The 27,094-nt window shown below is 42.0% G+C and overlaps 1 protein-coding gene across 3 annotated transcripts in view; it reads left to right on the forward strand.

Moving 5' to 3' along the window:
• The window catches only part of LOC124722872 (F-box/LRR-repeat protein 6), a 213,505-nt gene that overhangs the window by 3,055 nt on the left and 183,356 nt on the right, over positions 1-27,094 (forward strand). For all 3 annotated transcript variants that reach the window (XM_047248008.1, XM_047248006.1, XM_047248007.1), the window contains exon 2: positions 15,442-16,112. In XM_047248008.1, coding sequence (XP_047103964.1) covers positions 15,874-16,112 — 239 coding nt within the window. In that variant the 5' untranslated portion in view covers positions 15,442-15,873. The remainder of the gene's footprint in view (positions 1-15,441; positions 16,113-27,094) is intronic.

A 27,094-nucleotide genomic window follows, 5' to 3' on the forward strand; every position in this document is an offset into this window, starting at 1 on the left:
TTCTGTGAACTATGGACTGACTGACAAGTCTGTTGAGGAGCACTGGATGTTATGTATTTATGATTGCTGGTTGTGAATAGTTCATTGGATATATGCCACACTGAATTCGAAAGACATCATATTTCCAGTTGAAATGAAATGATTAGGGGCTATACAGCATTATTGACCTGGAGACTTCCACCTGGAATTGTTTGGCCACCTAGTGCAAGTGTTTTTATTTGACTCCACTTCAGCAACTTCTGCGTTGATAATGAGAACAGGACAACACCTACTTCCAAAGGGGATAAAATCTGGCCCGACCAGGAATCAAACCCAGTACCCCACGATCTTGAGACAGCAATGCTAATCACTACACCTCGAGCTCTGTACATATTTCCAGTTAAGAAGAGGGAACAGGTGTTTATGAAAGTCTTCTTTTCCTATCTCATGGAACTCCAGTCTTCTTTAGGCATAATACTACTCTATTGGTGTGTGTTTGAAAGAGGATCTCTAGACCTAAGCACAGAACCTTGAACATGGTATGGGATCGTGAAATGTTACATTTGTACAAGAAAATGGACTCTTAACCAGTATGGCAATGACTCACTGCAGAGCTGCTTTGTTGTTACAGTGTTAGAAGACCATTATTGGTGTGCTTTTTCAGTCTACATACTTACTGTAATCTGTTGTGTGTGGATGTAATTCACGTATTTGTAATGCAAGATTTCCATGATGCCTAACAGACTGTGCACCAGGCCACAGAGGACAGGCTAGTGCTCAGCCACTTGTGGCTTGTGCAGATACTGTTTCTTTTCTAGCCTGTCCAGTATTCTAGTATGTTGGCCAATGAACGTAACTCAGACTCATTGATGACATTTATCTTGTACCCTAGACCAAGTTAGATGGTGCATTCGGGAAGAGCAGGGTTCAAATCCCCATCCAACCATCCTTGTTTATCTTTTCCATGATTACCTTATACTGATCAAGGCAAATGCTGAAATGGTTTTTTTGAAATGGACACAGCTGATTTCTCTCCACATCATTATCCCCATCCATACTTGTGCTTTATCTCTAATGACTTCATTGTCAGCAGGACTTGAAACCCTAATTCTGTAGCCAGCACAAACATACAGTGTGCTCAGATAAAAGCTAAATGGGATTTCAGGTCCTCAAGAGATATTTTAAACATGTTTAATTAGATTAGATTCAGTTTTCATTCTGTAGACACAAAAATGAGACGATTCTCACGGATGTGGAACATGTTAGAAAGTATAACATAAAAGACATAGAACATGTGAGTATAATACTCATTTCCCTGATCATTTGTCAGGAGATTGTCAAGATATGTGAATACATTAGAGTAAACTGTAACTACGAATATTTATAGAATTAATACACTGTCAGAATGAAACATAGTTATGCCCTTTTAATAAATTTATCACACACAAAATACCTAATCTTGACTGTTGTGACCAAGTGCTGTTAAAACTAAAATGCAACAGACATTTTTACATAAGGTGGTCTGTTAAGATATGCGTGTACAGAGTAGCAGCAGTTGCCTACCAAAACGTCTTTCAAACTCTGTTTAAACTGTACTTTATCTGAAACCAATTTTTTTCATTGTTTCTGGCAATTTATTGAATTTTATACACTCTTCTCCCAACACAAGGTGGTCTCATGGTACACAGACTTTGAGCATTTGGACATATAATATTGAGAGAAAAGGGGGGGGGGGGAGGGAGTGCAATACAAAGATTCCAGTACTAGGCTCACAGTCTACGGTTGCCACTATCTTTCACCGGAATACGCTTAGTACTTAATTAAATATTTTTGGCAGTTGCCGTACCATTTCACGATATTAAGAACTTCGATCCGTACTGTGATCGTGCATACACGTATACAGAATTCCAGCTGTGTGACATGTTTCTTCTAATGTAATGTTCATGTCCTGTTCTGAGAATTTTAGTCCTTGTACTTGTTCCAAATCATGATAATTAGTAGTGGTATAACACTGTTTTCATTTATGTGATTCTCTCGTATTTCCACTGAGCACAACGAATCTTAACTGAACTTCTCTTACGTAATCTTTCCTTATATGCACATTCGCTGTTGATTGATTTTGGCAGCATCTAAGTGGCTAGTTCTCATTCCACTCATTGTCATTTCTGCATCCATGTATGGATATGCAGGATGAGCTACATTTGCATAGCATGTATATGTCCTCTTGTGTGATTTCTGAAATGATTTAGGATGTCATACATTGTTGCCAAGATGTGCATTAACACTGCTGGAAAAAAAGTTTACCCTTTTAGAGGTTTCCTATTCATTCAAGCTTTATTGTTGTAACAGTGCATATGGAGCACATGAAATGATTACATTTACAGATCAGTAGCACAAGCAGTTCTGAGGTACCAGTTATCAATCCGTACTGAAACACCCATATTAGTATGTGGGACAGCCTCCACGAAAGTGGTGACCATTTATGCATACAACATAGATCTGGTAAGTGCCGTCTTGTAGAGATCATTCGTCTAAGACACACTGGTCCCACCCCAGGGCATGATAAGCTACAATTGTGTTTCTGGAGGGGATGCTAACCTGTGCTCAGTACATGCAGAGTGTTGCCAGACTTATTCTTTTGGCATCCTCGCAACAAGAAGATAATGTGTCGTTCCAACAGGATAATGCTCACCCACACACTGCCCGTGAAACTCAATGCGCTCTGCAACACGTGCAGCAACTTTCCTGGCCAGCACGATCTCTGGACTCGTCTCCAATCGAGTACGCGTGGGATATAGTGGGACGTGAAGCGACTCATCGACGACACCTCTTACGGAACTATGTGAACAGGTGAATCGGGCATTGCAAAATGCACCCCGTGACAGTATTTGCCATCTGTACGATTGACTGGATGCCAGAGTCAGTGCCAGCATTGCTACCACAACGAGCCATAATTCGTTGCCTTCTGTAAGGAGCACCACACCTTTCCAAATCTGAAGTCGGTTCTGCCAGTGGAAAAGTGACTGCTCCAATTGCCTCTAAATGAAAACAGTCTCCTGGTGGTCAAATTCAGGATTCCGACCTTGCATCTGCATTAGAATGACGAGCAGAGGTGCAATAATTATTGGGGATTGAAAATTTGTCATATAAAGACCCCATCGTTGGAAGTGATGTGCTGTACACAGTTTTGCCTCAGGTCAAAAAAGTGACGAGGGGTTTATAAGTCAGTGGTTAGATGAAATTTTTGACCGTACAAAAAAATTGTTTGCACACTATAAAGGCAATGGCCAACACTTCCTTTTTGATCTGTGAATAACATTCTCGAGCTGAAGTAAGTGTCTTTTACGTATACACAGCTAGTCTCTCCGAACCATCCACTAACTCTGGCCTGGGCGACCTCGGGTCACCTCGTCTTGTGATGTGACAGCAGCGCTCCTTGTGCATAAAGTCCAAACTGTAGCATCTGTGTCACTAACTTCTATGGGGTAATGCATCGATCTGAATAGCACCCCTTTCCCGACGTGCCGTGCCGACAAATTGTGCTTCGAAACAACCTTTCTGAGAGTACCTTCATTTTATGTTCAACCCATCTTGAGATGTTTATTTACTTGTCAGAGCATTGTTTACTTACTTACAATGTTTCACAACAATTGTCTTTGCGATTTTTGGCGGCGTGCGAGTCACTCGAGTGTTTGAAATTTAGTGTGTTAATGTCCACAAATACTATTAACAAGCATTTTTATACTTTCTACATATTTGTTCGAAAATACTTCTGATGACTGACTGCGTGGACTCTGGTTGTTTCTGTAACTTTAAATAAACTGAGCCATCATTTCTTTGTTCACTTTAAATAAGTATAAATAGGTCAAACAGTGTGCATCGTCTGTATTATATAGAAGCTAAATTGAAAAAATGCAAACAACAGCATGGCAAATTGTCAAACTGATAATGCGCCCTTGCACTCTCAACATACGTTGGTAATACTGATAATATTTTGCTCAGCATTAATACTGTTCGTCAATATTTCTTATAGTATTGACAATATGACTATATTCGCTTTCTGAGGGCCATTATATTTATGTATTGATAGTAATTTTGAACATATGAGAGGCTGTTAACTTCAATGTAACATTGCTACCACTGCAGATGATAGGCATAAATTGTATGTCATTAACACTGCACAAAATGGCCGAAACTGCTCTTACACGTGATAGCAGAGCAGATAGAAGACAAATTGGAAAAATGCAAACAACAGCATAGCAAATTGTCAAACTGATAATGCGCCCTCGCACTCTCAACATATGTTAGTAATACTGAGAATATTTTGCTCGGCATTAATACTGTTCATGTAACATTACTACCACTGCAGATGATAGGCATAAATTGTATGTCATTAGCACTGCACAAAATGGCCGAAGCTGCTCTAACCCATGATAGCAGAGCAGAAAATATGTCCCAGCCATACTACAATGCAAGTGCTTCATTCTATCTCCCATAAATTTCTTGCACGGACCAGGTCCAGTCCATCGGCCACCTGTTGCTCACCTGTGCTCTAGCTGATGCGAGAGAAAAACCCATATGTTGTGTGAGGCGGCGTCTGCTGCCAACACCAATGGCAAGTGAGGCAGATAAGTCACAAGGCGGGGTGCTGATTGGAAGGCTAGTATTAATTTCTGAAGAGCCTGTTAGCACTTTTTGACCATTGAAAGGGGACTCCCTCTGTATCAAGACAACTCAGTGGGTGGGCTATGGAGGCTGCCTGGGGAATAAATCTTGCACAGTAATTCACATCTCGTAAAAATACTTCAAAATCCTTAATGGATTTACACCACAGGGATGTATGTAATAGCATGTCCATATTCTGTGGTGGGCTGTTGGTTGAAGAATGCACATTTGGAAAAGTTTTAATTAAGATATTTCTTTGCAAGGGCTGTAAAACCAAATGTAGATTGTGCAGATGTTTTTCTGTCATGCGACTAGTGACCAGAATATTGTCGACGTAATTCACACAGTGTGGATTTCCTGCAATAATCTAATCAAGAAACCTCTGAAGGATGGCGGGAACACTAGCCACACTAAAAGGCAATGTGTTACATTGGTACAGTCTGAACAGTGTGTTGAAGACTAAAATCTTTCTTTAGTCTTTGTCAGCCGGCAACTGAACCTGTGCCTCCACTAGAGTGATTTTAGAAAAGAGTTTTCATCCTGAAAACTTTGAAAAAAATTTCATGTGGGTGAAGCAAGGTATAAAAATCAATGTGCACTTGAGCATTAGTTGTTTGTGTGAAGTCTTCTCACAACTGAAGAGAGTTCCCAGACTTCCTAACAGTCACTGTTGGATGAAACCTGTTGAATATAAGAAACAGGGGACAAAATTTGATATTGTTTTATTCTGTCTTGTCCAATGTTAACCTCATCCTTAATGGCCAACAAAATAAGATGAGCATGGCAAAATCTTGGACTTTCTCTCACCTTTAAGATGACATAGGCCTGAAAGTCAACCACCTTCCCTAAACCTGGTTCAAATAGACACAAAAATTGTGTATCAAGTCTATCAGTGGCTTTACAGGGTACCAACAAACTGAAGTTGTGTGCTTCATGATGTAATGAAAATGCAAAGGTGGAATATGCATTGAGACCAATAATGTTCTCACCCAACGGATTTGATACAACCGATAAGACAACATTCGAGACACCTGATTATAAGTGACCATCAGTTGCACATGAACTGAGAGTGGCATATCGTGTTAGTTGTATGCCCACAATTTTGACTGCATTTTGCTGAGCAAGGGACTGGACACAGAAAAGTACACAGACGTTAATGACTGAGACCAGTACGCCAATATTGAAAAGCAAAGTCACGGGAATATGTTGCACTGTTGCATGTAACAAAACTTTACGCAGTGCCAGCACCTGGTCACTGCCTGAAATGTTGTTTGTTTAAATTGATTGGGACCAGTGACTGGTGTCTGCTGTGCTATGACATACTTCTGCAGTGAGACATCTATATAAACATTTATAACATTCAACCTCATAATGTGGACATTCCTGTCTGAAATGCAAAGAAAAATAGTCCAGTCAACTCAGAAACAAAGAGGATCACTGCGAATGATACCTGGGCCTGGCCAAGGTTTGCCGAAAATGAGGCTGGTTGGCTGCTGGTGTATGGAACTTGTTTACCATTTACAGAAATCTGCTGCCAGGTATCCTTACGATTATGAGTCACAAGTCTGCTGAAAAAAGTACCGTATTTACTCGAATCTAAGCCGCACTCGAATCTAAGCCGCACCTGAAAAATGAGACTCGAAATAAAGGAAAAAAAAATTCCCGAATCTAAGCCGCACCTGAAATTTGCGACTCGAAATTCAAGGGGAGAGAAAAGTTATAGGCCGCACCTCCAAATCGAAACAAAGTTGGTCCATTGTAATATGAGACACAATTTACGTCGAATGAATGACGATACAGCGACAGTAGTTTGGTTCGAGCCGTAAGTTTAGCAGTTAAGCTTTACCAGGTAGCCATTGCTATGCGTCAGGCGCTCCGTCCGTATTTATGCGAGTACCATTCCTTTTTCACGTGCTCTGTCTGGTTTGAATCGATTGCTTATTTTGCTTTGATCTGATAAGTGCCGTTTTCTTTGTTATAGGTGTTCACGTCATCCTAAGCTGAAAATGCATTACTGTACTGTCATGCTTTGTTTGTCGCATTCTGACAGTGCGTGTTTACGGCCTGTCGCCGCTCGCGGCACGGCTTGCTTTTGTGCGCGCTACCGCCGCTTACAATTAAAAAGAAAAAAGAGAGAGGGGAATCGTCTCATTAGCGAAACAATGGCAAGAGACTGCTATTTGTTGTTACTTACTCTGCTGCTTTCTTTGATAATGATCAACAAGAACCAAATAATAGACTGCGTATTTCAGAACATGTTCTGAACGAGAGTTCGGCGAAAATTTTTCTCCGTTTGAAAATCTTTGCGGCCGCTTCTGTAGTACATCAAATTCTGCACAGAAATTAGAGTCATCTTAGATTTAAAAATCTGGTCAGTTGCCATACTTCATTTCTGACTGTATCACATTAGGCATAAGAATAATACGAATATAAACATGACACGATACGTATATTCTTCCGCGTTTGCTGTTGTCTCACTCTAGTTTAGTAGTTTATTAGGCAGGATTTAAATGAGATAGCAGCAAACGCGAAAGAATACATGGCAAAATGTTTATATTCGATTATTCTTATGGTGAAGGGAATACTGCATGTGATTCACATTTCATCAGGTTCCTATTAGCAACCAACACTTCTCACTGATAGGAAAAAATTCAGAACGTAGAGTTGGCCATATTGACAAACATCCTAAACAGTCTTGCCAGTCGGATTTTCGTAGTACATTGAAATTGTGCTACATTCGAAGATGAACAATACGGAATTTGTATTTACTTCGTTGGATAATGTATGAAAATGCAGTGGTCGAAACTCGGGGCGGAGAAAAAAAAAGCTCGTCTTCCACCTTTCTTCTTCTTCTTTTTTTTTAATTTATTTACTGACGCAGAGGTTTTGGCGAAAGTATTTATCTTTCTGCCTACAAAGCATACCTGTGTAGCGCTACATACACTCCTGGAAATGGAAAAAAGAACACATTGACACCGGTGTGTCAGACCCACCATACTTGCTCCGGACACTGCGAGAGGGCTGTACAAGCAATGATCACACGCACGGCACAGCGGACACACCAGGAACCGCGGTGTTGGCCGTCGAATGGCGCTAGCTGCGCAGAATTTGTGCACCGCCGCCGTCAGTGTCAGCCAGTTTGCCGTGGCATACGGAGCTCCATCGCAGAACACTGGTAGCATGCCGCGACAGCGTGGACGTGAACCGTATGTGCAGTTGACGGACTTTGAGCGAGGGCGTATAGTGGGCATGCGGGAGGCCGGGTGAACGTACCGCCGAATTGCTCAACACGTGGGGCGTGAGGTCTCCACAGTACATCGATGTTGTCGCCAGTGGTCGGCGGAAGGTGCACGTGCCCGTCGACCTGGGACCAGACCGCAGCGACGCACGGATGCATGCCAAGACCGTAGGATCCTACGCAGTGCCGTAGGGGACCGCACCGCCACTTCCCAGCAAATTAGGGACACTGTTGCTCCTGGGGTATCGGCGAGGACCATTCGCAACCATCTCCATGAAACTGGGCTACGGTCCCGCACACTGTTAGGCCGTCTTCCGCTCACGCCCCAACATCGTGCAGCCCGCCTCCAGTGGTGTCGCGACAGGCGTGAATGGAGGGACGAATGGAGACGTGTCGTCTTCAGCGATGAGAGTCGCTTCTGCCTTGGTGCCAATGATGGTCGTATGCGTGTTTGGCGCCGTGCAGGTGAGCGCCACAATCAGGACTGCATACGACCGAGGCACACAGGACCAACACCCGGCATCATGGTGTGGGGAGCGATCTCCTACACTGGCCGTACACCACTGGTGATCGTCGAGGGGACACTGAATAGTGCACGGTACATCCAAATCGTCATCGAACCCATCGTTCTACCATTCCTAGACCGGCAAGGGAACTTGCTGTTCCAACAGGACAATGCACGTCCGCATGTATCCCGTGCCACCCAACGTGCTCTAGAAGGTGTAAGTCAACTACCCTGGCCAGCAAGATCTTCGGATCTGTCCCCCATTGAGCATGTTTGGGACTGGATGAAGCGTCGTCTCACGCGGTCTGCACGTCCAGCACGAACGCTGGTCCAACTGAGGCGCCAGGTGGAAATGGCATGGCAAGCCATTCTACAGGACTACATCCAGCATCTCTACGATCGTCTCCATGGGAGAATAGCAGCCTGCATTGCTGCGAAAGGTGGATATACACTGTACTAGTGACGACATTGTGCATGCTCTGTTGCCTGTGGTTCTGTCAGTGTGATCATGTGATGTATCTGACCCCAGGAATGTGTCAATAAAGTTTCCCCTTCCTGGGACAATGAATTCACGGTGTTCTTATTTCAATTTCTAGGAGTGTATATTCGACAGCAGAAGTTATAGTTGAAGCGGCACCTACAACATTTTTCAGAACTTCCGCTTGCTTTGCACTCGATTCTAAGCCGCAGGCGGTTTTTTGGATTACATCCTTATGCGATATTTACAATGGCAGCAGTAGAATCATTCTGCAGTCATAAATGCCACTTCTCTAAATTTTTTCAATAGTGTTCCTTGAAAAGATCGTCGCCTTCCCTCTAGGGATTCCCACATGAGTTCCTGAAGCATCTCTGTAATACTTGCATCTTGTTCAGACCTAGTGGTTTCAGATCTAGTAGCCTGCCTCTGCATTGCTTCAATGTCTCACTTTAATCAGACCTGGTGCAGATCTCAAACACTTGAACGATACTCAAAAATAGGTCGCACTAGTGTCCTTTACAGGTGAACCACACTTTCCTAAAATTTTCCCAATTAACCAAAGTTGACCATTCACCTTCCCTACTACAATCCTCACACGCTCGTTCCATTTCATATAGCTTTTCAGCGTTATGCTCAAATATTTAAATGGTGTGACTATATCGAGCTGGACACTACTAATGCTGTATTTGAACAGCCACAATCTGATATTATTTACCACCATATTTCTCGAACCACAGCTTTCACAATGACACTTGTGTTCTGTCCAAGTAGAAGAGTTTTGAAATAAGCATCATATTCAATGGCAGGTCATTCACGTATAACAAGAAGAGTGGTGAATCTATATGAACACCCTGTGGCAACCCTAATATCCTATTTCATTGCCCGTCAGTTAGAGTCTAATTTGTTGTCAGTTGACACTGCAAGCTGATTTACTGCTTCCTACTTGCATAAGAGTCAGATTTTGCTTTTATTCCGTGTCCAAATAATGTCTGGAGCCATTGTGGAATGCTGTCCAGTCCCATCCGTAGTGCGGAACAGAAATATCGTATTGATCACCAAATAGACAAATTCTGTTCAACTGAGTGACAGTGAAATACTGAGTGGCAAAGAAATAGTTACTGATATTACAGTATGTTCTGGATAGAGAGTGTAACAGCAAATTGTTGTACATGCTTCACAAATGAAGACAATCTTATTTATCTGCAGGGGTCTTAGAGCACTTTCCTGGTGTTTATGCTTTCTGTCCCACCCACATATTCTTGTTGCTGTTTCACAGTGTTGTTAGATCTTCCCAAATGCTAACAAATTATGTGGAACTAGTCTCCTTTCTCACTGAATCTGACACTTTGGCCATTTTCAAATGTAGTTGAACTCTAACTATGGTGCTAGTCTTTACTGTTGTTGGTCACACTGATATTATCTCCTTGTTGTGTGTTTCTTGGATATTTGTATAATTCGTTCAAGATATACACAAACAGTTCCCAGTATCTTTTCTATGTTAGCAGTTGCTGTTGATATATTAGCATTGTGACCACGATTACTCATTTCTGGCAAATTCTGCTACTCTTGCCCTGTTTTGCATAAGTTAGTATATTTCATATCAGCATTTTTTATCGTAACTCATTTTTATACTAAACAAAATTTGAGAGAAATTTTGGAAGTCTATGACAAATGGTATCCATTGTAGTATTGATACCATGTTGACACATATCAATTCATCAGCTATGGCAGACTATTGAAATATAGGCTGCCATTTCCACAGTTGTTTCATAAATAATACCTTCATTTTTGAGGTACTACGTAAAATGGGAGGCTTTTTTGTGATTTTTCTTTTTTATTTGCACATAATTCACTCTTAACCACTAATCTGCTGGGATGATTTGATCCGAGGCTAGTACACCTACCCAAATCCCGGGCAAAGTGTGCTAATATACGTGGTTATCCAGGTAGGCAGGAATGCCCGTAGAGTAATTAATCTAGTTGAAAGAATATAATTCGTACTTACATTAAATGTGCATTGTGTATATTTAATAAATGACCAATGACAGAATTAATACATAATAAAGTTTTACGTCCGTGAACCGTGGACCTTGCCGTCGGTGGGGAGCCTTGCGTGCCTCGGCGATACAGATGGCCGTACCGTAGGTGCAACCACAACAGAGGGGTATCTGTTGAGAGGCCAGACAAACGTGTGGTTCCTGAAGAGGAGCAGCAGCCTTTTCAGTAGTTGCAGGGGCAACAGTGTGGATGATTGACTGATCTGGCCTTGTAACACTAACCAAAACGGCCTTGCTGTGCTGGTACTGCGAACGGCTGAAAGCGAGGGGAAACTACAGCCGTAATTTTTCCCGAGGGCATGCAGCTTTACTGTATGGCTAAATGATAATGGCGTCCTCTTGGGTAAAATATTCCGGAGGTAAAATAGTCCCCCATTCGGATCTCCGGGCGGGGACTACTCGAGAAGACGTCGTTATCAGGAGAAAGAAAACTGGCGTTCTATGGATCGGAGCGTGGAATGTCAGATCCCTTAATTGGGCAGGTAGGTTAGAAAATTTAAAAAGGGAAATGGATAGGTTGAAGTTAGATATAGTGGGAATTAGTGAAGTTCGGTGGCAGGAGGAACAAGACTTTTGGTCAGGTGAATACAGGGTTATAAATACACAATCAAATAGGGGTAATGCAGGAGTAGGTTTAATAATGAATAAAAAAATAGGAATGCGGGTAAGCTACTGCCAACAGCATAGTGAAAGCATTATTGTGGCCAAGGTAGACACGAAACCCATGCCCACTACAGTAGTACAAGTGTATATGCCAACTAGCTCTGCAGATGATGAAGAAATTGATGAAATGTATGATAGATAAAAGAAATTATTCAGGTAGTGAAGGGAGAGGAAAATTTAATAGTCATGGGTGACTGGAATTCGAGAGTAGGAAAAGGGAGAGAAGGAAACATAGTGGGTGAATATGGATTGGGGGAGAGAAGTGAAAGAGGAAGCCGTCTGGTAGAATTTTGTACAGAGCATAACTTAATCATAGCTAACACTTGGTTCAAGAATCATAAAAGAAGGTTGTATACATGGAAGAATCCTGGAGATACTAGAAGGTATCAGACAGATTATATAATGGTAAGACAGAGATTTAGGAACCAGCTTTTAAATTGTAAGACATTTCCAGGGGCAGATGTGGACTCTGACACAATCTATTGGTTATGAACTGTAGATTAAAACTGAAGAAACTGCAAAAAGGTGGGAATTTAAGGAGTTGGGACCTGGATAAACTGACTAAACCAGAGGTTGTACAGAGCATAAGGGAACAATTGACAGGAATGGGGGAAAGAAATACAGTAGAAGAAGAATGGGTAGCTCTGAGGGATGAAGTAGTGAAGGCAGCAGAGGATAAAGTAGGTAAAAACAAGAAAAATTGGGTAACAGAAGAAATATTGAATTTAATTGATGAAAGGAGAAAATATAAAAATGCAGTAAATGAAGCAGGCAAAAAGGAATACAGTAGAAGAAGAATGGGTAGCTCTGAGGGATGAAGTAGTGAAGGCAGCAGAGGATAAAGTAGGTAAAAACAAGAAAAATTGGGTAACAGAAGAAATATTGAATTTAATTGATGAAAGGAGAAAATATAAAAATGCAGTAAATGAAGCAGGCAAAAAGGAATACAAACGTCTCAAAAATCAGATCGACAGGAAGTGCAAAATGGCTAAGCAGGGATGGCTGGAGGACAAATGTAAGGATGTAGAGGCTTATCTCACTAGAGGTAAGATAGATACTGCCTACAGGAAAATTAAAGAGACCTTTGGAGAAAAGAGAACCACTTGTATGAATATCAAGAGCTCAGATGGAAACCCAGTTCTAAGCAAAGAAGGGAAAGCAGAAAGGTGGAAGGAGTATATAGAGGGTCTATACAAGGGCGATGTACTTGAGGACAATATTATGGAAATGGAAGAGGATGTAGATGAAGATGAAATGGGAGATACGATATTGGGTGAAGAGTTTGACAGAGCACTGAAAGATCTAAGTCGAAACAAGGCCCCGGGAGTAGACAACATTCCATTAGAACTACTGACAGCCTTGGGAGAGCCAGTCCTGACAAAACTCTACCATCTGGTGAGCAAGATGTATGAGACAGGCGAAATACCCTCAGACTTCAAGAAGAATATAATAATTCCAATCCCAAAGAAAGTAGGTGTTGACAGTTGTGAAAATTACTGAACTATCAGTTTAATAAGTCACAGCTGCAAAATACTAATGCGAATTCTTTACAGATGTATGGAAAAACTGGAAGAAGCCGACCTCGGCGAAGATCAGTTTGGATTCCGCAGAAATTTTGGAACACGTGAGGCAATACTGACCCTACGACTTATCTTAGAAAGTAGATTAAGGAAAGGCAAACCTACATTTCTAGCATTTGTAGACTTAGAGAAAGCTTGTGACAATGTTGACTGGAATACTCTCTTTCAAATTCTAAAGGTGGCAGGGGTAAAATACAGGGAGCGAAAGGCTATTTACAATTTGTACAGAAACCAGATGGCAGTTATAAGAGTCGAGGGGCATGAAAGGGAAGCAGCGGTTGGGAAGGGAGTGAGACAGGGTTGTAGCCTGTCCCCGATGTTATTCAATCTGTATATTGAGCAAGCAGTAAAGGAAACAAAAGAAAAATTTGGAATAGGTATTAAAGTCCATGGAGAAGAAATAAAAACGTTGAGGTTCGCCGATGACATTGTAATTCTGTCAGAGACAGCAAAGGACTTGGAAGAGCAGTTGAATGGAATGGACAGTGTCTTGAAAGGAGGATATAAGATGAACATCAACAAAAGCAAAACGAGGATAATGGAATGTAGTCGAATTAAGTCGGGTGATGCTGAGGGAATTAGATTAGGAAATGAGACACTTAAAGTAGTAAAGGAGTTTTGCTATTTGGGGAGCAAAATAACTGATGATGGTCGAAGTAGAGAGGATATAAAATGTAGACTGGCAATGGCAAGGAAAGCGTTTCTGAAGAAGAGAAATTTGTTAACATCGAGTATAAATTTAAGTGTCAGGAAGTCGTTTCTGAAAGTATTTGTATGGAGTGTAGCCATGTATGGAAGTGGAACATGGACGATAAATAGTTTGGACAAGAAGTGAATAGAAGCTTTCGAAATGTGGTGCTACAGAAGAATGCTGAAGATTAGATGGGTAGATCACATAACTAATGAGGAGGTATTGAATAGAATTGGGGAGAAGAGGAGTTTGTGGCACAACTTGACAAGAAGAAGGGACCGTTGGTAGGACATGTTCTGAGGCATCAAGGGATCACAAATTTAGCATTGGAGGGCAGTGTGGAGGGTAAAAATCGTAGAGGGAGACCAAGAGATGAATACACTAGGCAGATTCAGAAGGATGTAGGTTGCAGTAAGTACTGGGAGATGAAGAAGCTTGCAGAGGATCGAGTAGCATGGAGAGCTGCATCAAACCAGTCTCAGGACTGAAGACAACAACAACAACAACTCACAGACACAATGGCTGTCCAGTACTTACCTTCAGGAGGAAAATTCCAGTGCAATTGAAAGACACTTTTAATAGAAAAAAACTGTTCTTAACTTTTGGAACTATTAATATCTTTCCCAGGAAGCAAAGAAAGAGAGAATAGGGAATAATCATCCCAACATCCTCTCATTCTTGGGTCTGAATGACCAGACCCTCCTTTTTACATTTTCCTAGTCCATCCCGATTTGCTCCCAGAGGATGGAGCTAATGGTTTCAAAAGCAAGGAATAGATTTTTTTCAGTTTTAAATGTATCTGGCCCACCCAGATAGCACACATGTTAGCTTATTCCTTGCTGGATTTGGGTAGGTGCTCCCAACCTGGATCAAATCCGTCTGGCAGATTAATGTTGAGGGCTGGTGTGCAGGCCAGCATGGGTGTGGTTTTTAGGTAGTTTCCCACATCCAACTATGTGAATACCAGATTGGGACCCCCGTCACGCCTCAGTTACATGATTCACAATCATCTTGAAAATGCTCTCACCCTTCCCTGTGAGGGGAGGGGGGGGTGTTGACAGGAGGGGCCCCCAAGCAGCTTCTACCTCTAACATTGCCAAATACAGATTAACATCCTGACCTATGAATACACTGGATAAGGCCAGGAAAAATGAGACTTTTAACTATGTCTGTTGGTAGTGCTGGATTTTCACTTCCTGTTATAAATATATTCTGTCCCTTTGTAATTTTATAGTTTTCTCAAGTGAATTTTCCTTTTTATACAATTATTATATAACAGTTCAGTATTTTTTCCTAAAATGAGGTAGTGTTCTGTGTAATAAAATGTGAGACTATTTATGATGGGTTAAATCTCTGTGCTAAACTGGGATTCTCCAACACTTATCTCTGCCTTGGGTGAATGATGCTCTGCTATTGAGCAATGCTTGCAAAAGAAAGAGATGTGAATGTAAATTGCAGTATATAGATTGTTAGTTGCCTTAGAGATCTAATGTTGCTATTATTTGACTCATAATTAACATGTGCAAAAAAATTAAACTTTTACAGGTTTTAATGTTTCTTATCCTTTGTATTTTTTCTCCCTTAGGAACACAACAGTTACCTTGTGTACTGAAAATAAAATATAGACTATTGTTCTATCAGAATGTGAAAATCTATCTTGAGCTACTTTTGGACGTGTGGAAGTTAACAGATTTCTCAAAAGTGAAGTTCTTGGACTCAAAACGCATTAGTTTTTAGCAAATGGTGCCATTAGCTGTTTACCACCAACAAAGAAAATGGAAATAATTTTGAATGTCCAGTGAACGTGGAAACACCATTGATAAACAGCAGCTGTGCAAGTTCTAAGGGATAAATGTGCTGAATGATATGGTTACCACACAGAAAATTGTATCGATAACAAACTGTTAAGCATCTGCATACGACTGGACAGTCGTTAAATCAGTGTGTCCTTTGACCAGAAAACTTCTTTAATCAACATTGGCATTATAGAACTGAGGCTGCGACAACTCAACTAGCCATGTTGAAAAATCCCTGTTTGAGAGAACAAAATACTGATAAAAGTGAAACTCACCATTCTGAAGATGAAGGACATTCAAGTGAGAGACTACCTATGCATAGTAATGATGAGTCAATCAATGCCAAGGATGAAACTACAGATGCACAAAGTGACTGGGGAAGAAGACTTCCAGAGAATGTACTAATGCATATATTTTCCTTAGTGTGCAGTGAAACTGGATGCATACCGTTCCTTGTCAGGTATTTGTCATCTTAGGTCAGTTTGTCCTCATAGTGATCACAAAATATTATTGTTATTTTAAGTGCATCAGGTAATTTTATACCTTGCAATACACCATTGTAACTTTTTCATTGCAGTAGGTAATGCTGGTAGTAAGTTGTGCAGACCACAAGTCTCGTGGTGTGCATCATTATGACATTAACTGCATCATCAGTTTCAAAAACATAATGCATGTTTCAAATCTATATGTGAGTTGGTCATTTTGTACTTTTGTATCAATAAATGTTTGTAATCATATAACTTATATTTGGGGGAAAGTCATTATGAAGTAGGAAAGTAGATGGACATGAACCAAGGTCCTACATACTGTAGTCCTTGTCAAGTGCACTGTGGATTGTGCCATCTTTCAGCTTTGATCTTCTTGTGTGATATAGCATTGACCAGAGTTGGCACATCCATTACTTTTAGATTAGATTTACTTTTGTTCCAATTGATCTGTATTGAGGAGGTCCTTCAGGATGTAGAACATGTCACAAAAACAACAATACATGACATTTTACAACTCAAACAAATAAGCTAATGTACCATTCCATAGGTCCCAAGTGGAATGATCGTCATTTTTTAATGAACACTATATGAAAGAATCAGTCTACAAATACTAATGCACTGAATTTAAAATAAAACAGTTTATTTATTTATTTATAAGGTAATAAACGTGTAATACAACTACTATAATACTTATTTACAATGAACACATTACTGCGCTGAAATGGTGCAGAAGTTAGATTGTACACACACACACACACACACACACACACACACTGGTCAGGCAGTATCAGTTTGGACATTTGTTGTTGGGGTGGGGAGCATATACAGCCACTTGGAAGGAAAGTAGCAGTGCTCTCTTACCAGTGAACATATGTCCAGTTACTGAATACCCACCATGTGACACGTATAAACAGTTAGAGAATCATCGCTAACAAGAGATCAGTGTGAGGGAAAAGGTGTAGGACCATGGAACATATTTACTAACCCGTTACCTCATACAATGTCTGTTTTTTAGCTAACAATCATTTTGTATTTGAGCAGAACAGGTAAACAAAGATACTTACATGCATTGAACTTGTATTGTAGAAACCAGGTGCACCAACAAAAGAGGTTTGAATTCCAGTCCTGCAAAACTTCACTGGTATAGGCCTAGGTTATTTTGACCAGATGCATCAGACATCTGGCACAGGCAATTATTCAATTTATATAACTTTTTGTGTGAAGTGCTATTGTCACCCCAATATTGTAGCACCTTCATGTTTTTGTGCCTATTTGTTTAAGAATAGGGAAGTAGTTGAGATTAAATTACGCAAGAACTCAGTGTTTAAGAAAATGAATGTTATACAGACAGATGAAATGGTCACTTATTTTACAAAAGAACTTGTGCTAACAGCAAAAGATATTGTAAGTATGAAGAGAGTAATAGAAAAAAGTCTCAATTGAAACAAGACAGTTATGAGATAGAAGGTGAGCTTCAAGAGCTTCAAGCAAATGTTTAGGATATGCGAAATTAAACAAAACTATGAGTATACACCTTCAAGGTCTGTGAGAAGATGGATTTGTTATGGGTAGATCTGATCAACAAGCAAGTATTATAAAACTCTACATGAATGCAAATGGGAATCCCTGTAGGGAAGAAGACATTCTTTTCATGAGTCAATGTTGAGAAATTTTAAAAAACTGGCATTTGTGACAGACTGCTGAATGATCCTACTGCTGGCGTCATACATCTTGTGTAGGGACCACAAAGACCAGATAACAGAAATCAGGGCTTTTACGGAAGCATATAGATAGTTGCTTTTCCCTCAGTCCGTTTTCGAGTGGAACAAGAAAGAGAATAACAAGCAGTTATACAAAGTACCCTGCACCATGCACTATATGGTGGCATGCATAGTATGTACATATGTATGTGTGTGGAAGAGTTTCACTATTAACTGGTGTTGAGATTGTTAGATGTACAGATTTTGTTTAGTAACAGAAGGTTAATAGAGGAAATCAGAGGTGTCCTCTTTAAGGAACTATCATTACATTTACCTGAACTGGAACCATTTCCTCATTTACCAGAACAGATATGAGGAAACTGTAGTGTCGGTAGCTGGACCGACACTGTGGAGTTGATTTCTGAAAATGAACTATAGACTAACGCTGTGGCCGATAGTGCACGAACGGCAATACGCAGACGGGCGTGAAGTCTGGAACATGAGAACTTATGAATGAATAAGAAGAAAAGTATGTAGATGCTTTTTACTTAACTTTTATTGATTCCTTGGAATACATCTCTCTTGAATACTTGTACGCTATAGGCACTGATACAAATGGCTCCTTGCTAGTTCGTAGCCAGTACTTAGCTGATGGCTATTCTGTCTCTCGGCTAATGAGAGAGAAAGGCTTCGTACAACTGGGCGATAGCTAGGTTCTCGTACAACTGGGGTCGAGTCCACTCTCTTATCACGAGACCTGCCTTGGTGGTGGCGCTAAGTCTGCGATCACAGTGGCGACACGCGGGTCCGACATGTACTACATGGACCGCGGCCGATTTAAGCTACCACCTAGCAAGTGTGGTGTCTGACGGTGACACCACATTCCTCCCCCGCAAATCGGCGAACGGTCGTGAGATAAGGCTTCCGCCCGCCGTGGGGAGGACCACATGTTGACGTATGCGATGAGGTGGGGAGCCTAACAACAGGCGAGGCTGTGCCACCCGCACCCGGCCATCCGGTCCGAGGGGAGCTAGGAAACGCCTGCAAAACTAGTCCAGGGTGCACGTCAACATGCGGTGTATGCGCCCGTAAAGAAACATGAGGGACCGAAGGGTCGATGTCCATGGCGTCGGGGTAGCCGACGCGCGATGACGTCATGTGGTCCGGAGCGGGCGGGCGTTCCATGGCGGAGGACAGCTGGTCACGGGAAGCGATCGGCGGCGCGTGACCCTGGGAGGCGCTTGGCGGCTGCAACGAAGCGTCGAATGCGGTCGGCGGCGGCTGCTGCCGCTGCTGCTGCTGCGGCGGCGGCGGCGCGTCGCCATGGGGCAAAATGGAAGGCATCGTCGGTAACACCTGGGGATGAGGCGAGCCAGTAGATGGGTCCCCAGGGCGCTGACCGGACGGCACCGTCGCTGAAAGCAGACGGGGAGCGGCAGAACCCGAGCGACGACAGAGGCGCAGCTGATTGAGATGCCGACGCACCTCACCAGAGGCCCCCAAAACCAAATACATCGCGCGGCCGAGGCAGCGAAGAATGCGCCCTGCGAGCCAACGCCGTGAACCTCGATAGTTGCGATAAAATACAACGTCGCCTGGAACAAAAGCAGGAGTCTGCCGCTGCGCAGGAACCTGATGCGGCGGATGCAGCAAAGACATCAAGGTGCGATGAGGACGACCGTGGAGCAACTCAGCCGGCGAGTGACCATCTCGGGGCTGAGAGCGATACGAAGACAAAAAGAGCAACAATGCGTCGTCCCGAGAATGCGACTCTTTCAATTTCAACATCTGTGACTTGAAAGTCCGGACCAATCGTTCAGCAGCACCGTTGGACTGAGGCGAAAACGGCGCGGATGTCAGATGTTGAATTCCATTGGCCTGGCAGAATGACTGGAATTCTGCGGACATGAATTGTGGGCCATTGTCGGAAACAATAGTCTGCGGAAGACCTTCAATGCAAAAGATAGCAGACAACGCTTGGATGGTGGCGGAGGACGTCGTGGAAGACATCCGGACAACAAAAGGAAAATTACTGAAGGCGTCGACCAGAACCAACCATCGAGCATTCCAGAATGGACCAGCAAAATCAATGTGCAAGCGTTGCCAAGGGGAAGTGGCTTTTGGCCACGCAAAGACTTTCCGCGGCGGTGCGGACTGTTGTTCGGCACACGCCGGGCACGAAGAACACATATTCGTAATCGCAGCATCGATTCCGAACCAAGTACAGTGCTGACGAGCAAGTTGTTTCGTTCGCACTATACCCCAATGTCCTTGGTGAAGAAGCCGTAAAACAGAGGACTGTAACGAACGTGGGACCACGACTCTGGACTGATCATTATCAGAACGCAACAACAAAACACCACGTCGAACAAAAAGTCTCTCCTTGTGAGCAAAAAATCGGCGAACCAACGGATCCTCGATCCGAGACTTTGACAAAGGCCATTGCGTAGCAACAAAACGTAAAACAGTAGCAAGGACGGGGTCAGCAGCTGTGGCTGTAGCGACACGACGAAAATCAATCGGAAACGATTCGACCACTTCATCGGTTTCCGAATCAATGAACATGCAAGCAAGTTCGGAAGAATCGAATGCTTTATCCTCAGCAACAGGCAAACGGGACAACGCATCGGCGTTTCCGTGCTTAGCAGTGGACCGATACAAGATATCGTAGCGGTACTGCGAGAGGAAAATAGACCAGCGAATGAATTTCTGCGCTGTACGTGGAGGTACAGGCTTGTTCGGATGAAAAAGCGACGTCAAAGGTTTGTGGTCTGTGATGATGGTAAAGTGACGACCATACAAGAAATCATGGAACTTAGTAACACCAAACACGAGAGCCAAAGCTTCTTTCTCTATCTGTGAATAATTTCTTTGCGCAGACGAGAGCAATTTGGACGCAAAGGCAATAGGGCGATCATGGGAGCCAACTTTGTGCGCAAGCACAGCACCGATCCCGAAATCCGATGCATCTACCATCAACAAAAGGGGTTTCTGGGGATCGAATGGCGTAAGGCAAGTATTAGAAAGCAACGCCGATTTCAACTGGCGAAAGGCGCGTTCACATTCCGGCGTCCAGACGAACGGAACACCTTTACGGCGTAAGCGATGAAGCGGAGCTGAAATGGAAGAGGCATTGCGCACATATTTATGGTAATAATTAATTTTACCCAACACACTCTGTAGCTGTTTCAGATTTTTAGGGGACGGCAAGTCTTGTATGGCACGGAGGTGCTCTGGACTCGGATGTATGCCTTGGGCATTAATGACATGTCCCAGGTATGGTAAGTCACGAGCAAAAAACACACATTTGTCCTTCCTCAAGCGAAGACCATTTTGCCGCAAGACCTGAAATAATGTTCGTAAATTCGCAAGATGATCTTCTTCTGTCTGTCCGGAGATCACTATATCGTCCAGATAGTTTGCTGCAGTAGGGACCGACGCACAAATAGTTTGTAAATATTGCTGAAACAAGGCAGGGGCGGATGCACACCCGAAAGGCAGTCTTTTGAAGCGGTACAATCCAAGATGCGTGTTAACCACCAATACGCGCTGGGATTCGTCGTCCACCGGTATTTGCAAGTACGCATCGGCTAGGTCCAACTTTGAAAAATATTTTCCCGGGCACAGTTTAGCAAAAAGATCTTCCGGGCGGGGCAAAGGAAAAGTAGCAGTCACTAGCTGTGGATTCACTGTGGCCTTGAAGTCCACGCAAAGTCTCAAGTTTCCGGAAGGTTTTGGCAAAATTACTAAGGGTGAGGCCCAGAGAGAAGCTGGCACACGTTCAATTACACCCTGTGATTCGAGATCGTGTAACGTTCTTGCGACCTCATCACGCAATGCGTGGGGAACATTGCGCGCCCTGAAAAATTTCGGTTGCGCGTTTACCTTCAGTTCTAAATGTGCTTCATAGTTTTTAGCGCAACCTAAGCCCGGTGCAAAAATGTCTGCAAATTCGTCACACAGCCGGGAAACACTGTCTGTAGGCACAGTCTGATTCACTGATAGGACCTGATTTACAATAGACATGTTAAACAACTTAAATAAATCTAGACCAAATAAGTTCACTGCAGAAGAAGAACGAAGAACGTAAAATGACACAAGTTTTGTTTGTCCCTTGAATGTTGCAGGAAGGCTGCACTGTCCTAACACAGGAATTTTCTGTCCGGAATATGTAGTTAGCGTAACATTTGCGGAACGCAACGGAGGTTTGCCCAGTTGTTTGTAAGTGTCGTGATTGAGCAATGAAACTGCAGCGCCGGTATCGAGCTGGAATGGTATCACTTTGCCTTCAAAGTCTAAGTCCACAAAAAGTTTATTGTTCTGCTGACGACAAGAGTGACTGTTTTGTGCAAGTGGAACAGACACTGGTACAGAATCACTTGCTAATTGACGTGATTTCCGGCGACGTCGACGCACAGTTTTTGTGGGACGATCACAGTCACTGTTAGAGAAAGTGTCACTGGACGAAGCGGAATTAACGACATGAATGTCCATAGGCGAAGGTCCACGAGCCTGAGTGTCCTTGGTTCGATTCCGGCGCGAAGCAAAGGGCCTGGAATGATTGTGATTGTCTGATCTGAGCTTTTTCTGGCAAACACTTTGAACATGTCCTTTCTTATGGCAGAAAAAGCAAATAGCTTGGCGTGACGGGCAATGTTCACGCGAATGTCTAGTAGCACACCGCGGGCATGATTTCACTGCATTTGTGTGCTGGCGCGGCACACCTGGCTTAGCACGCGGCGGCAGCTGTGCGGACGGCCGCGAGGGCAGTTGACCGGGCCGCGTGGCGCGAGCGCGCCCGGCGGGCCGGTTAATGTTACACACAGCTGGCGAAGTTTCAAAAGATTCCTGAGCACAGTCAAGTGTGTCCTGTCTATCCAATATGTCTATCACTTGTTGAAGGGAGGGATTAACTAGTTTCAAAATTTGCTCCCGTATGCGAACATCAGAAACGTTCTGTGCAATTGCATCACGCACCATTGTATCTGAATAAGAAAGACCACAGTCACATTCAAAGGCACAGTCCCTAGTAAGTCCTTGCAATGTTGCTACCCACTCCCTATTAGTTTGACCGGCCGTACGTTTTGTACGAAAAAACGTATACCGTTTGGCAACCACATTAACTGTTTCTTTGAAATAGGCATCTAATGCAGACAAAATTTCCTCGTATGACAAAGTTGCGACGTCGCGGCGGGGAAACAATTTCACTATCACACGGTATGTGGACACACCGACACAAGAAAGCAAAAACGGCTGCCGCTCATTACCTTGAATTCTGTAGGCAGCAAGGTGAAAGGCGAACTGACGAGACCACTCTTGCCAGGTCTCGTGGTTCGGGTCGTAGGGCCTAAAAGGCGGTGCAACGGCAGGTTGTGGCTGCGGTAGCGGTGAAGCGGCTGCGGCCGCATCGGTGTGCAGCGCACGTTGACCCTGGACGAGCTGTCCAAGGGCATCCAGTAACGCCTGCGTCTGCTGATTCTGCAAGCGATAAAATTCGGACAGTACATCTGGAGAATGTGGCGAAGCCATGACACAATGAAATGTAAGCAATCAGAACACTTTAAAACGTCGTCAATGAAGCAAATAATTAATACAAACTCTTTATCTCGTCGCCAATAATTGTAGTGTCGGTAGCTGGACCGACACTGTGGAGTTGATTTCTGAAAATGAACTATAGACTAACGCTGTGGCCGATAGTGCACGAACGGCAATACGCAGACGGGCGTGAAGTCTGGAACATGAGAACTTATGAATGAATAAGAAGAAAAGTATGTAGATGCTTTTTACTTAACTTTTATTGATTCCTTGGAATACATCTCTCTTGAATACTCGTACGCTATAGGCACTGATACAAATGGCTCCTTGCTAGTTCGTAGCCAGTACTTAGCTGATGGCTATTCTGTCTCTCGGCTAATTAGAGAGAAAGGCTTCGTACAACTGGGCGATAGCTAGGTTCTCGTACAACTGGGGTCGAGTCCACTCTCTTATCACGAGACCTGCCTTGGTGGTGGCGCTAAGTCTGCGATCACAGTGGCGACACGCGGGTCCGACATGTACTACATGGACCGCGGCCGATTTAAGCTACCACCTAGCAAGTGTGGTGTCTGACGGTGACACCACAGAAACACTAAAATTTTATCAATTAGCAATTTATTGTTTTTTGTAATAAACACACACATTTCGATGAGAATAGATGATTAGCACATTACATACTGCCCGACTACAAATTGATGGTACAATAAGCCTAAGTTTGTCAAGGCACAAATGTTGTTCTCTGTGGACAGTGCTTTGGGAGGTAAATTATACTGTTCTTGTCACCATCAGCAAGTATCTTAAGTCACTGACTGTACAACTGTCGACTGTAGACACCAGACATATTAATTCTCTGTTTGGTATCCTTGTTGGGTGGATGACTAGTAGCCATTTCCCACAATATAATGTCCTGTATGCAGTTCATATTGCCTCACAGTGTTTGTCATATTTCAACAGTTCTGTGATGTACCCAACCGTCTGATTTGACTCTTAACTCAAACCTCATGGCATAACAACTGTCAGCCAAGAATTACTTTTGATTTAAAACAAATTTTTTTTACACAATAAACAAAACAAATATGTTACGAACAATTTACTTTCTTTAGTCCACAGTTTGTCATATTGATGCATATATCTACATGTGAAGGTGGTATCATTGAGATATTGAAGCTAATGTTATTCCATTCTATCAAATGTTTTAATGGTGTGTCAGTATTGGACCAGTTCTGTATTTCATCCTGTGTCACCATACTAAAATGAGTATGTACACACCCAGAAGTTATGCCATGATTATTTATCACACTTGTATACATTTAAGAAATGAATATGAACAATACAGTTCTTTTAGAGAAAATGGGGAGAGGGGACGGGCTGGAGAGATCACAAAGGGTAAGACATGCAACTATTGAAGGTGAGAATTTGGAGGGACTGTGTCGAGTACTTTGTGCTGTATCCCCTCTTCTTTCTGTTTTAGTTTTGGAGATATCATAAATAAAGGGTTTCTGTTGTATTTTTAAATTTGTCAGATTTACTCCAACTATTCCCACTTAAGTGGTTTGTAAATAAGTGTTACTATTATTGTGAGCATATTTATAAATACTTAATTTTAGGGAAGCAAAATTTTTGCCAAACATATGATACAGAACTTTTTTGCATTTGCTGATGCAGAATTGTAGCAACAAATGTCTTTATGGCAAATATTTCATAACAAGTAAATACATAAGTAATAATAAAGGTGTGCAGTTAACAATGGATAAAGCTATATGTTAACAGTTCTATTATTGTGACTTTTCATGCTTTTCTGATGGATCTGTTGCAAATACACTTCTCGGGTTTGCTGCCGGATCGTATTGTGCGAGTTTAGATTAGATTAGATTTACTTTCATTCCAATTGATCCGTAGTGAGGAGGTCCTCCTGGATGTGGAACATGTCAGAAAAACAACAATACATGACAAATATTTACAACTAAAACAAATAAGCTAATGTACCATTCCACAGGTCCCAAGTGGAATGATCGTCATTTTTAATGAACACTAAGAGTCATTTTACAAATACTAATGCACTGAATTTAAAATAAAAAAACGTTTTTTATTTATTTATAAGGTAATAAACATGTAATACAACTACTGTAATACTTATTTACAATGAACACATTACTGCACTGAAATGGTGCAGAAGTTAGATTATACTTACACACACACACACACACACACACACACACACACACACACACACACACACACACACACACAAATTTTCAGTGAACACATTACTGCACTGAAATTGTGCAGAAGTTATGTTGTACTTATATACAAATCAGTTGGTTTTACTAAGAAATTCATCAATGGAGTAGAAGGAGTTGGCCACCAATAAATCCTTTAGGCTTCTCTTAAACTGAATTTCATTGGTTGTTAAGCTTTTTATGGCTGCTGGCAAGTTATTGAAAATGTGTGTTCCTGAATAATGCACACCTTTTTGTACAAGACTAAGTGACTTTAAATTCTTGTGAAGATTATTCTTATTTCTAGTATTGATTCCATGAATTGAGCTGTTGGTTTGAAAAAGTGATATATTTTTAATGACAAATTTCATTAAGGAATAAATATACTGGGAAGCTGTAGTTAGTATCCCTAGTTCCCTAAACAGGCTTCTGCAGGATGTTCTTGAGTTCACACCACATATAATTCTTACTGCACGTTTTTGTGCCCGGAAAACTTTAGCTTGGCTTGATGAATTACCCCAAAAAATAATCCCATATGACATTATGGAATGAAAGTAAGCATAGTATGCCAGCTTTTTCATTTTTATATCCCCTACGTCTGACAAAATTCGCATTGCAAACAGAGATTTGTTAAGACGCTTCAGCAGTTCTGTGGTGTGCTCCTCCCAATTGAATTTATTATCAAGCTGTAATCCCAAGAATTTAACACTGTCCACTTCTTCTATCTTCTTGTCATCATATGTTAGACATATACTCTTGGGACACCCCTTACAAGTTCTGAACTGCATGTAGTGTGTTTTTTCAAAGTTTAGTGACAAAGAATTGGCTAGGAACCAGTGATTAATGTCCAAAAATATTTTATTGGCTGATCTTTCTAAGACTACACTTGATTTGCTATTTATTGCAATGTTTGTATCATCGGCAAACAAAACAAACTTGGCATCTGGTAATGTTACTGATGAAAGGTCATTGATATACACAAGAAAAAGTAAGGGCCCCAAAATGGAACCTTGTGGGACCCCACATGTAATTAGTTCCCAGTTGGATGATGCCTGATAGACATGTATCAAGCTCTTTCCTAATAACACCCTTTGTTTCCTGCCAGAGATATAAGATTTGAACCATTTTGCAGCATTTCCTGTTACACTATAATATTCTAGTTTACTTAAAAGGATATTGTGATTTACACAGTCAAATGCCTTTGATAGATCACAAAATATACCAGTTGCCTCCAATTTTTTGTCTAATGAATGAAGCACATTTTCACTGTAAGTGAAGATAGCCTTCTCAATATCAGAACCTTTTAGAAATCCAAACTGTGACTTTGACAGTATGTTATTTGAGATAAGATGGTTATAAAGACGACGGTACATTACTTTTTCGAAAATTTTTGAGAATGCTGGTAACAGTGAAATTGGACGGAAATTTGATGCTATTTCTTTATCTCCCTTCTTAAACAGTGGCTTAACTTCAGCATATTTCAGCCATTCAGGAAATATT

This window comes from Schistocerca piceifrons, chromosome X (genome assembly GCF_021461385.2).
Source record: "Schistocerca piceifrons isolate TAMUIC-IGC-003096 chromosome X, iqSchPice1.1, whole genome shotgun sequence".
NCBI classification, from domain to species: domain Eukaryota; kingdom Metazoa; phylum Arthropoda; class Insecta; order Orthoptera; family Acrididae; genus Schistocerca; species Schistocerca piceifrons.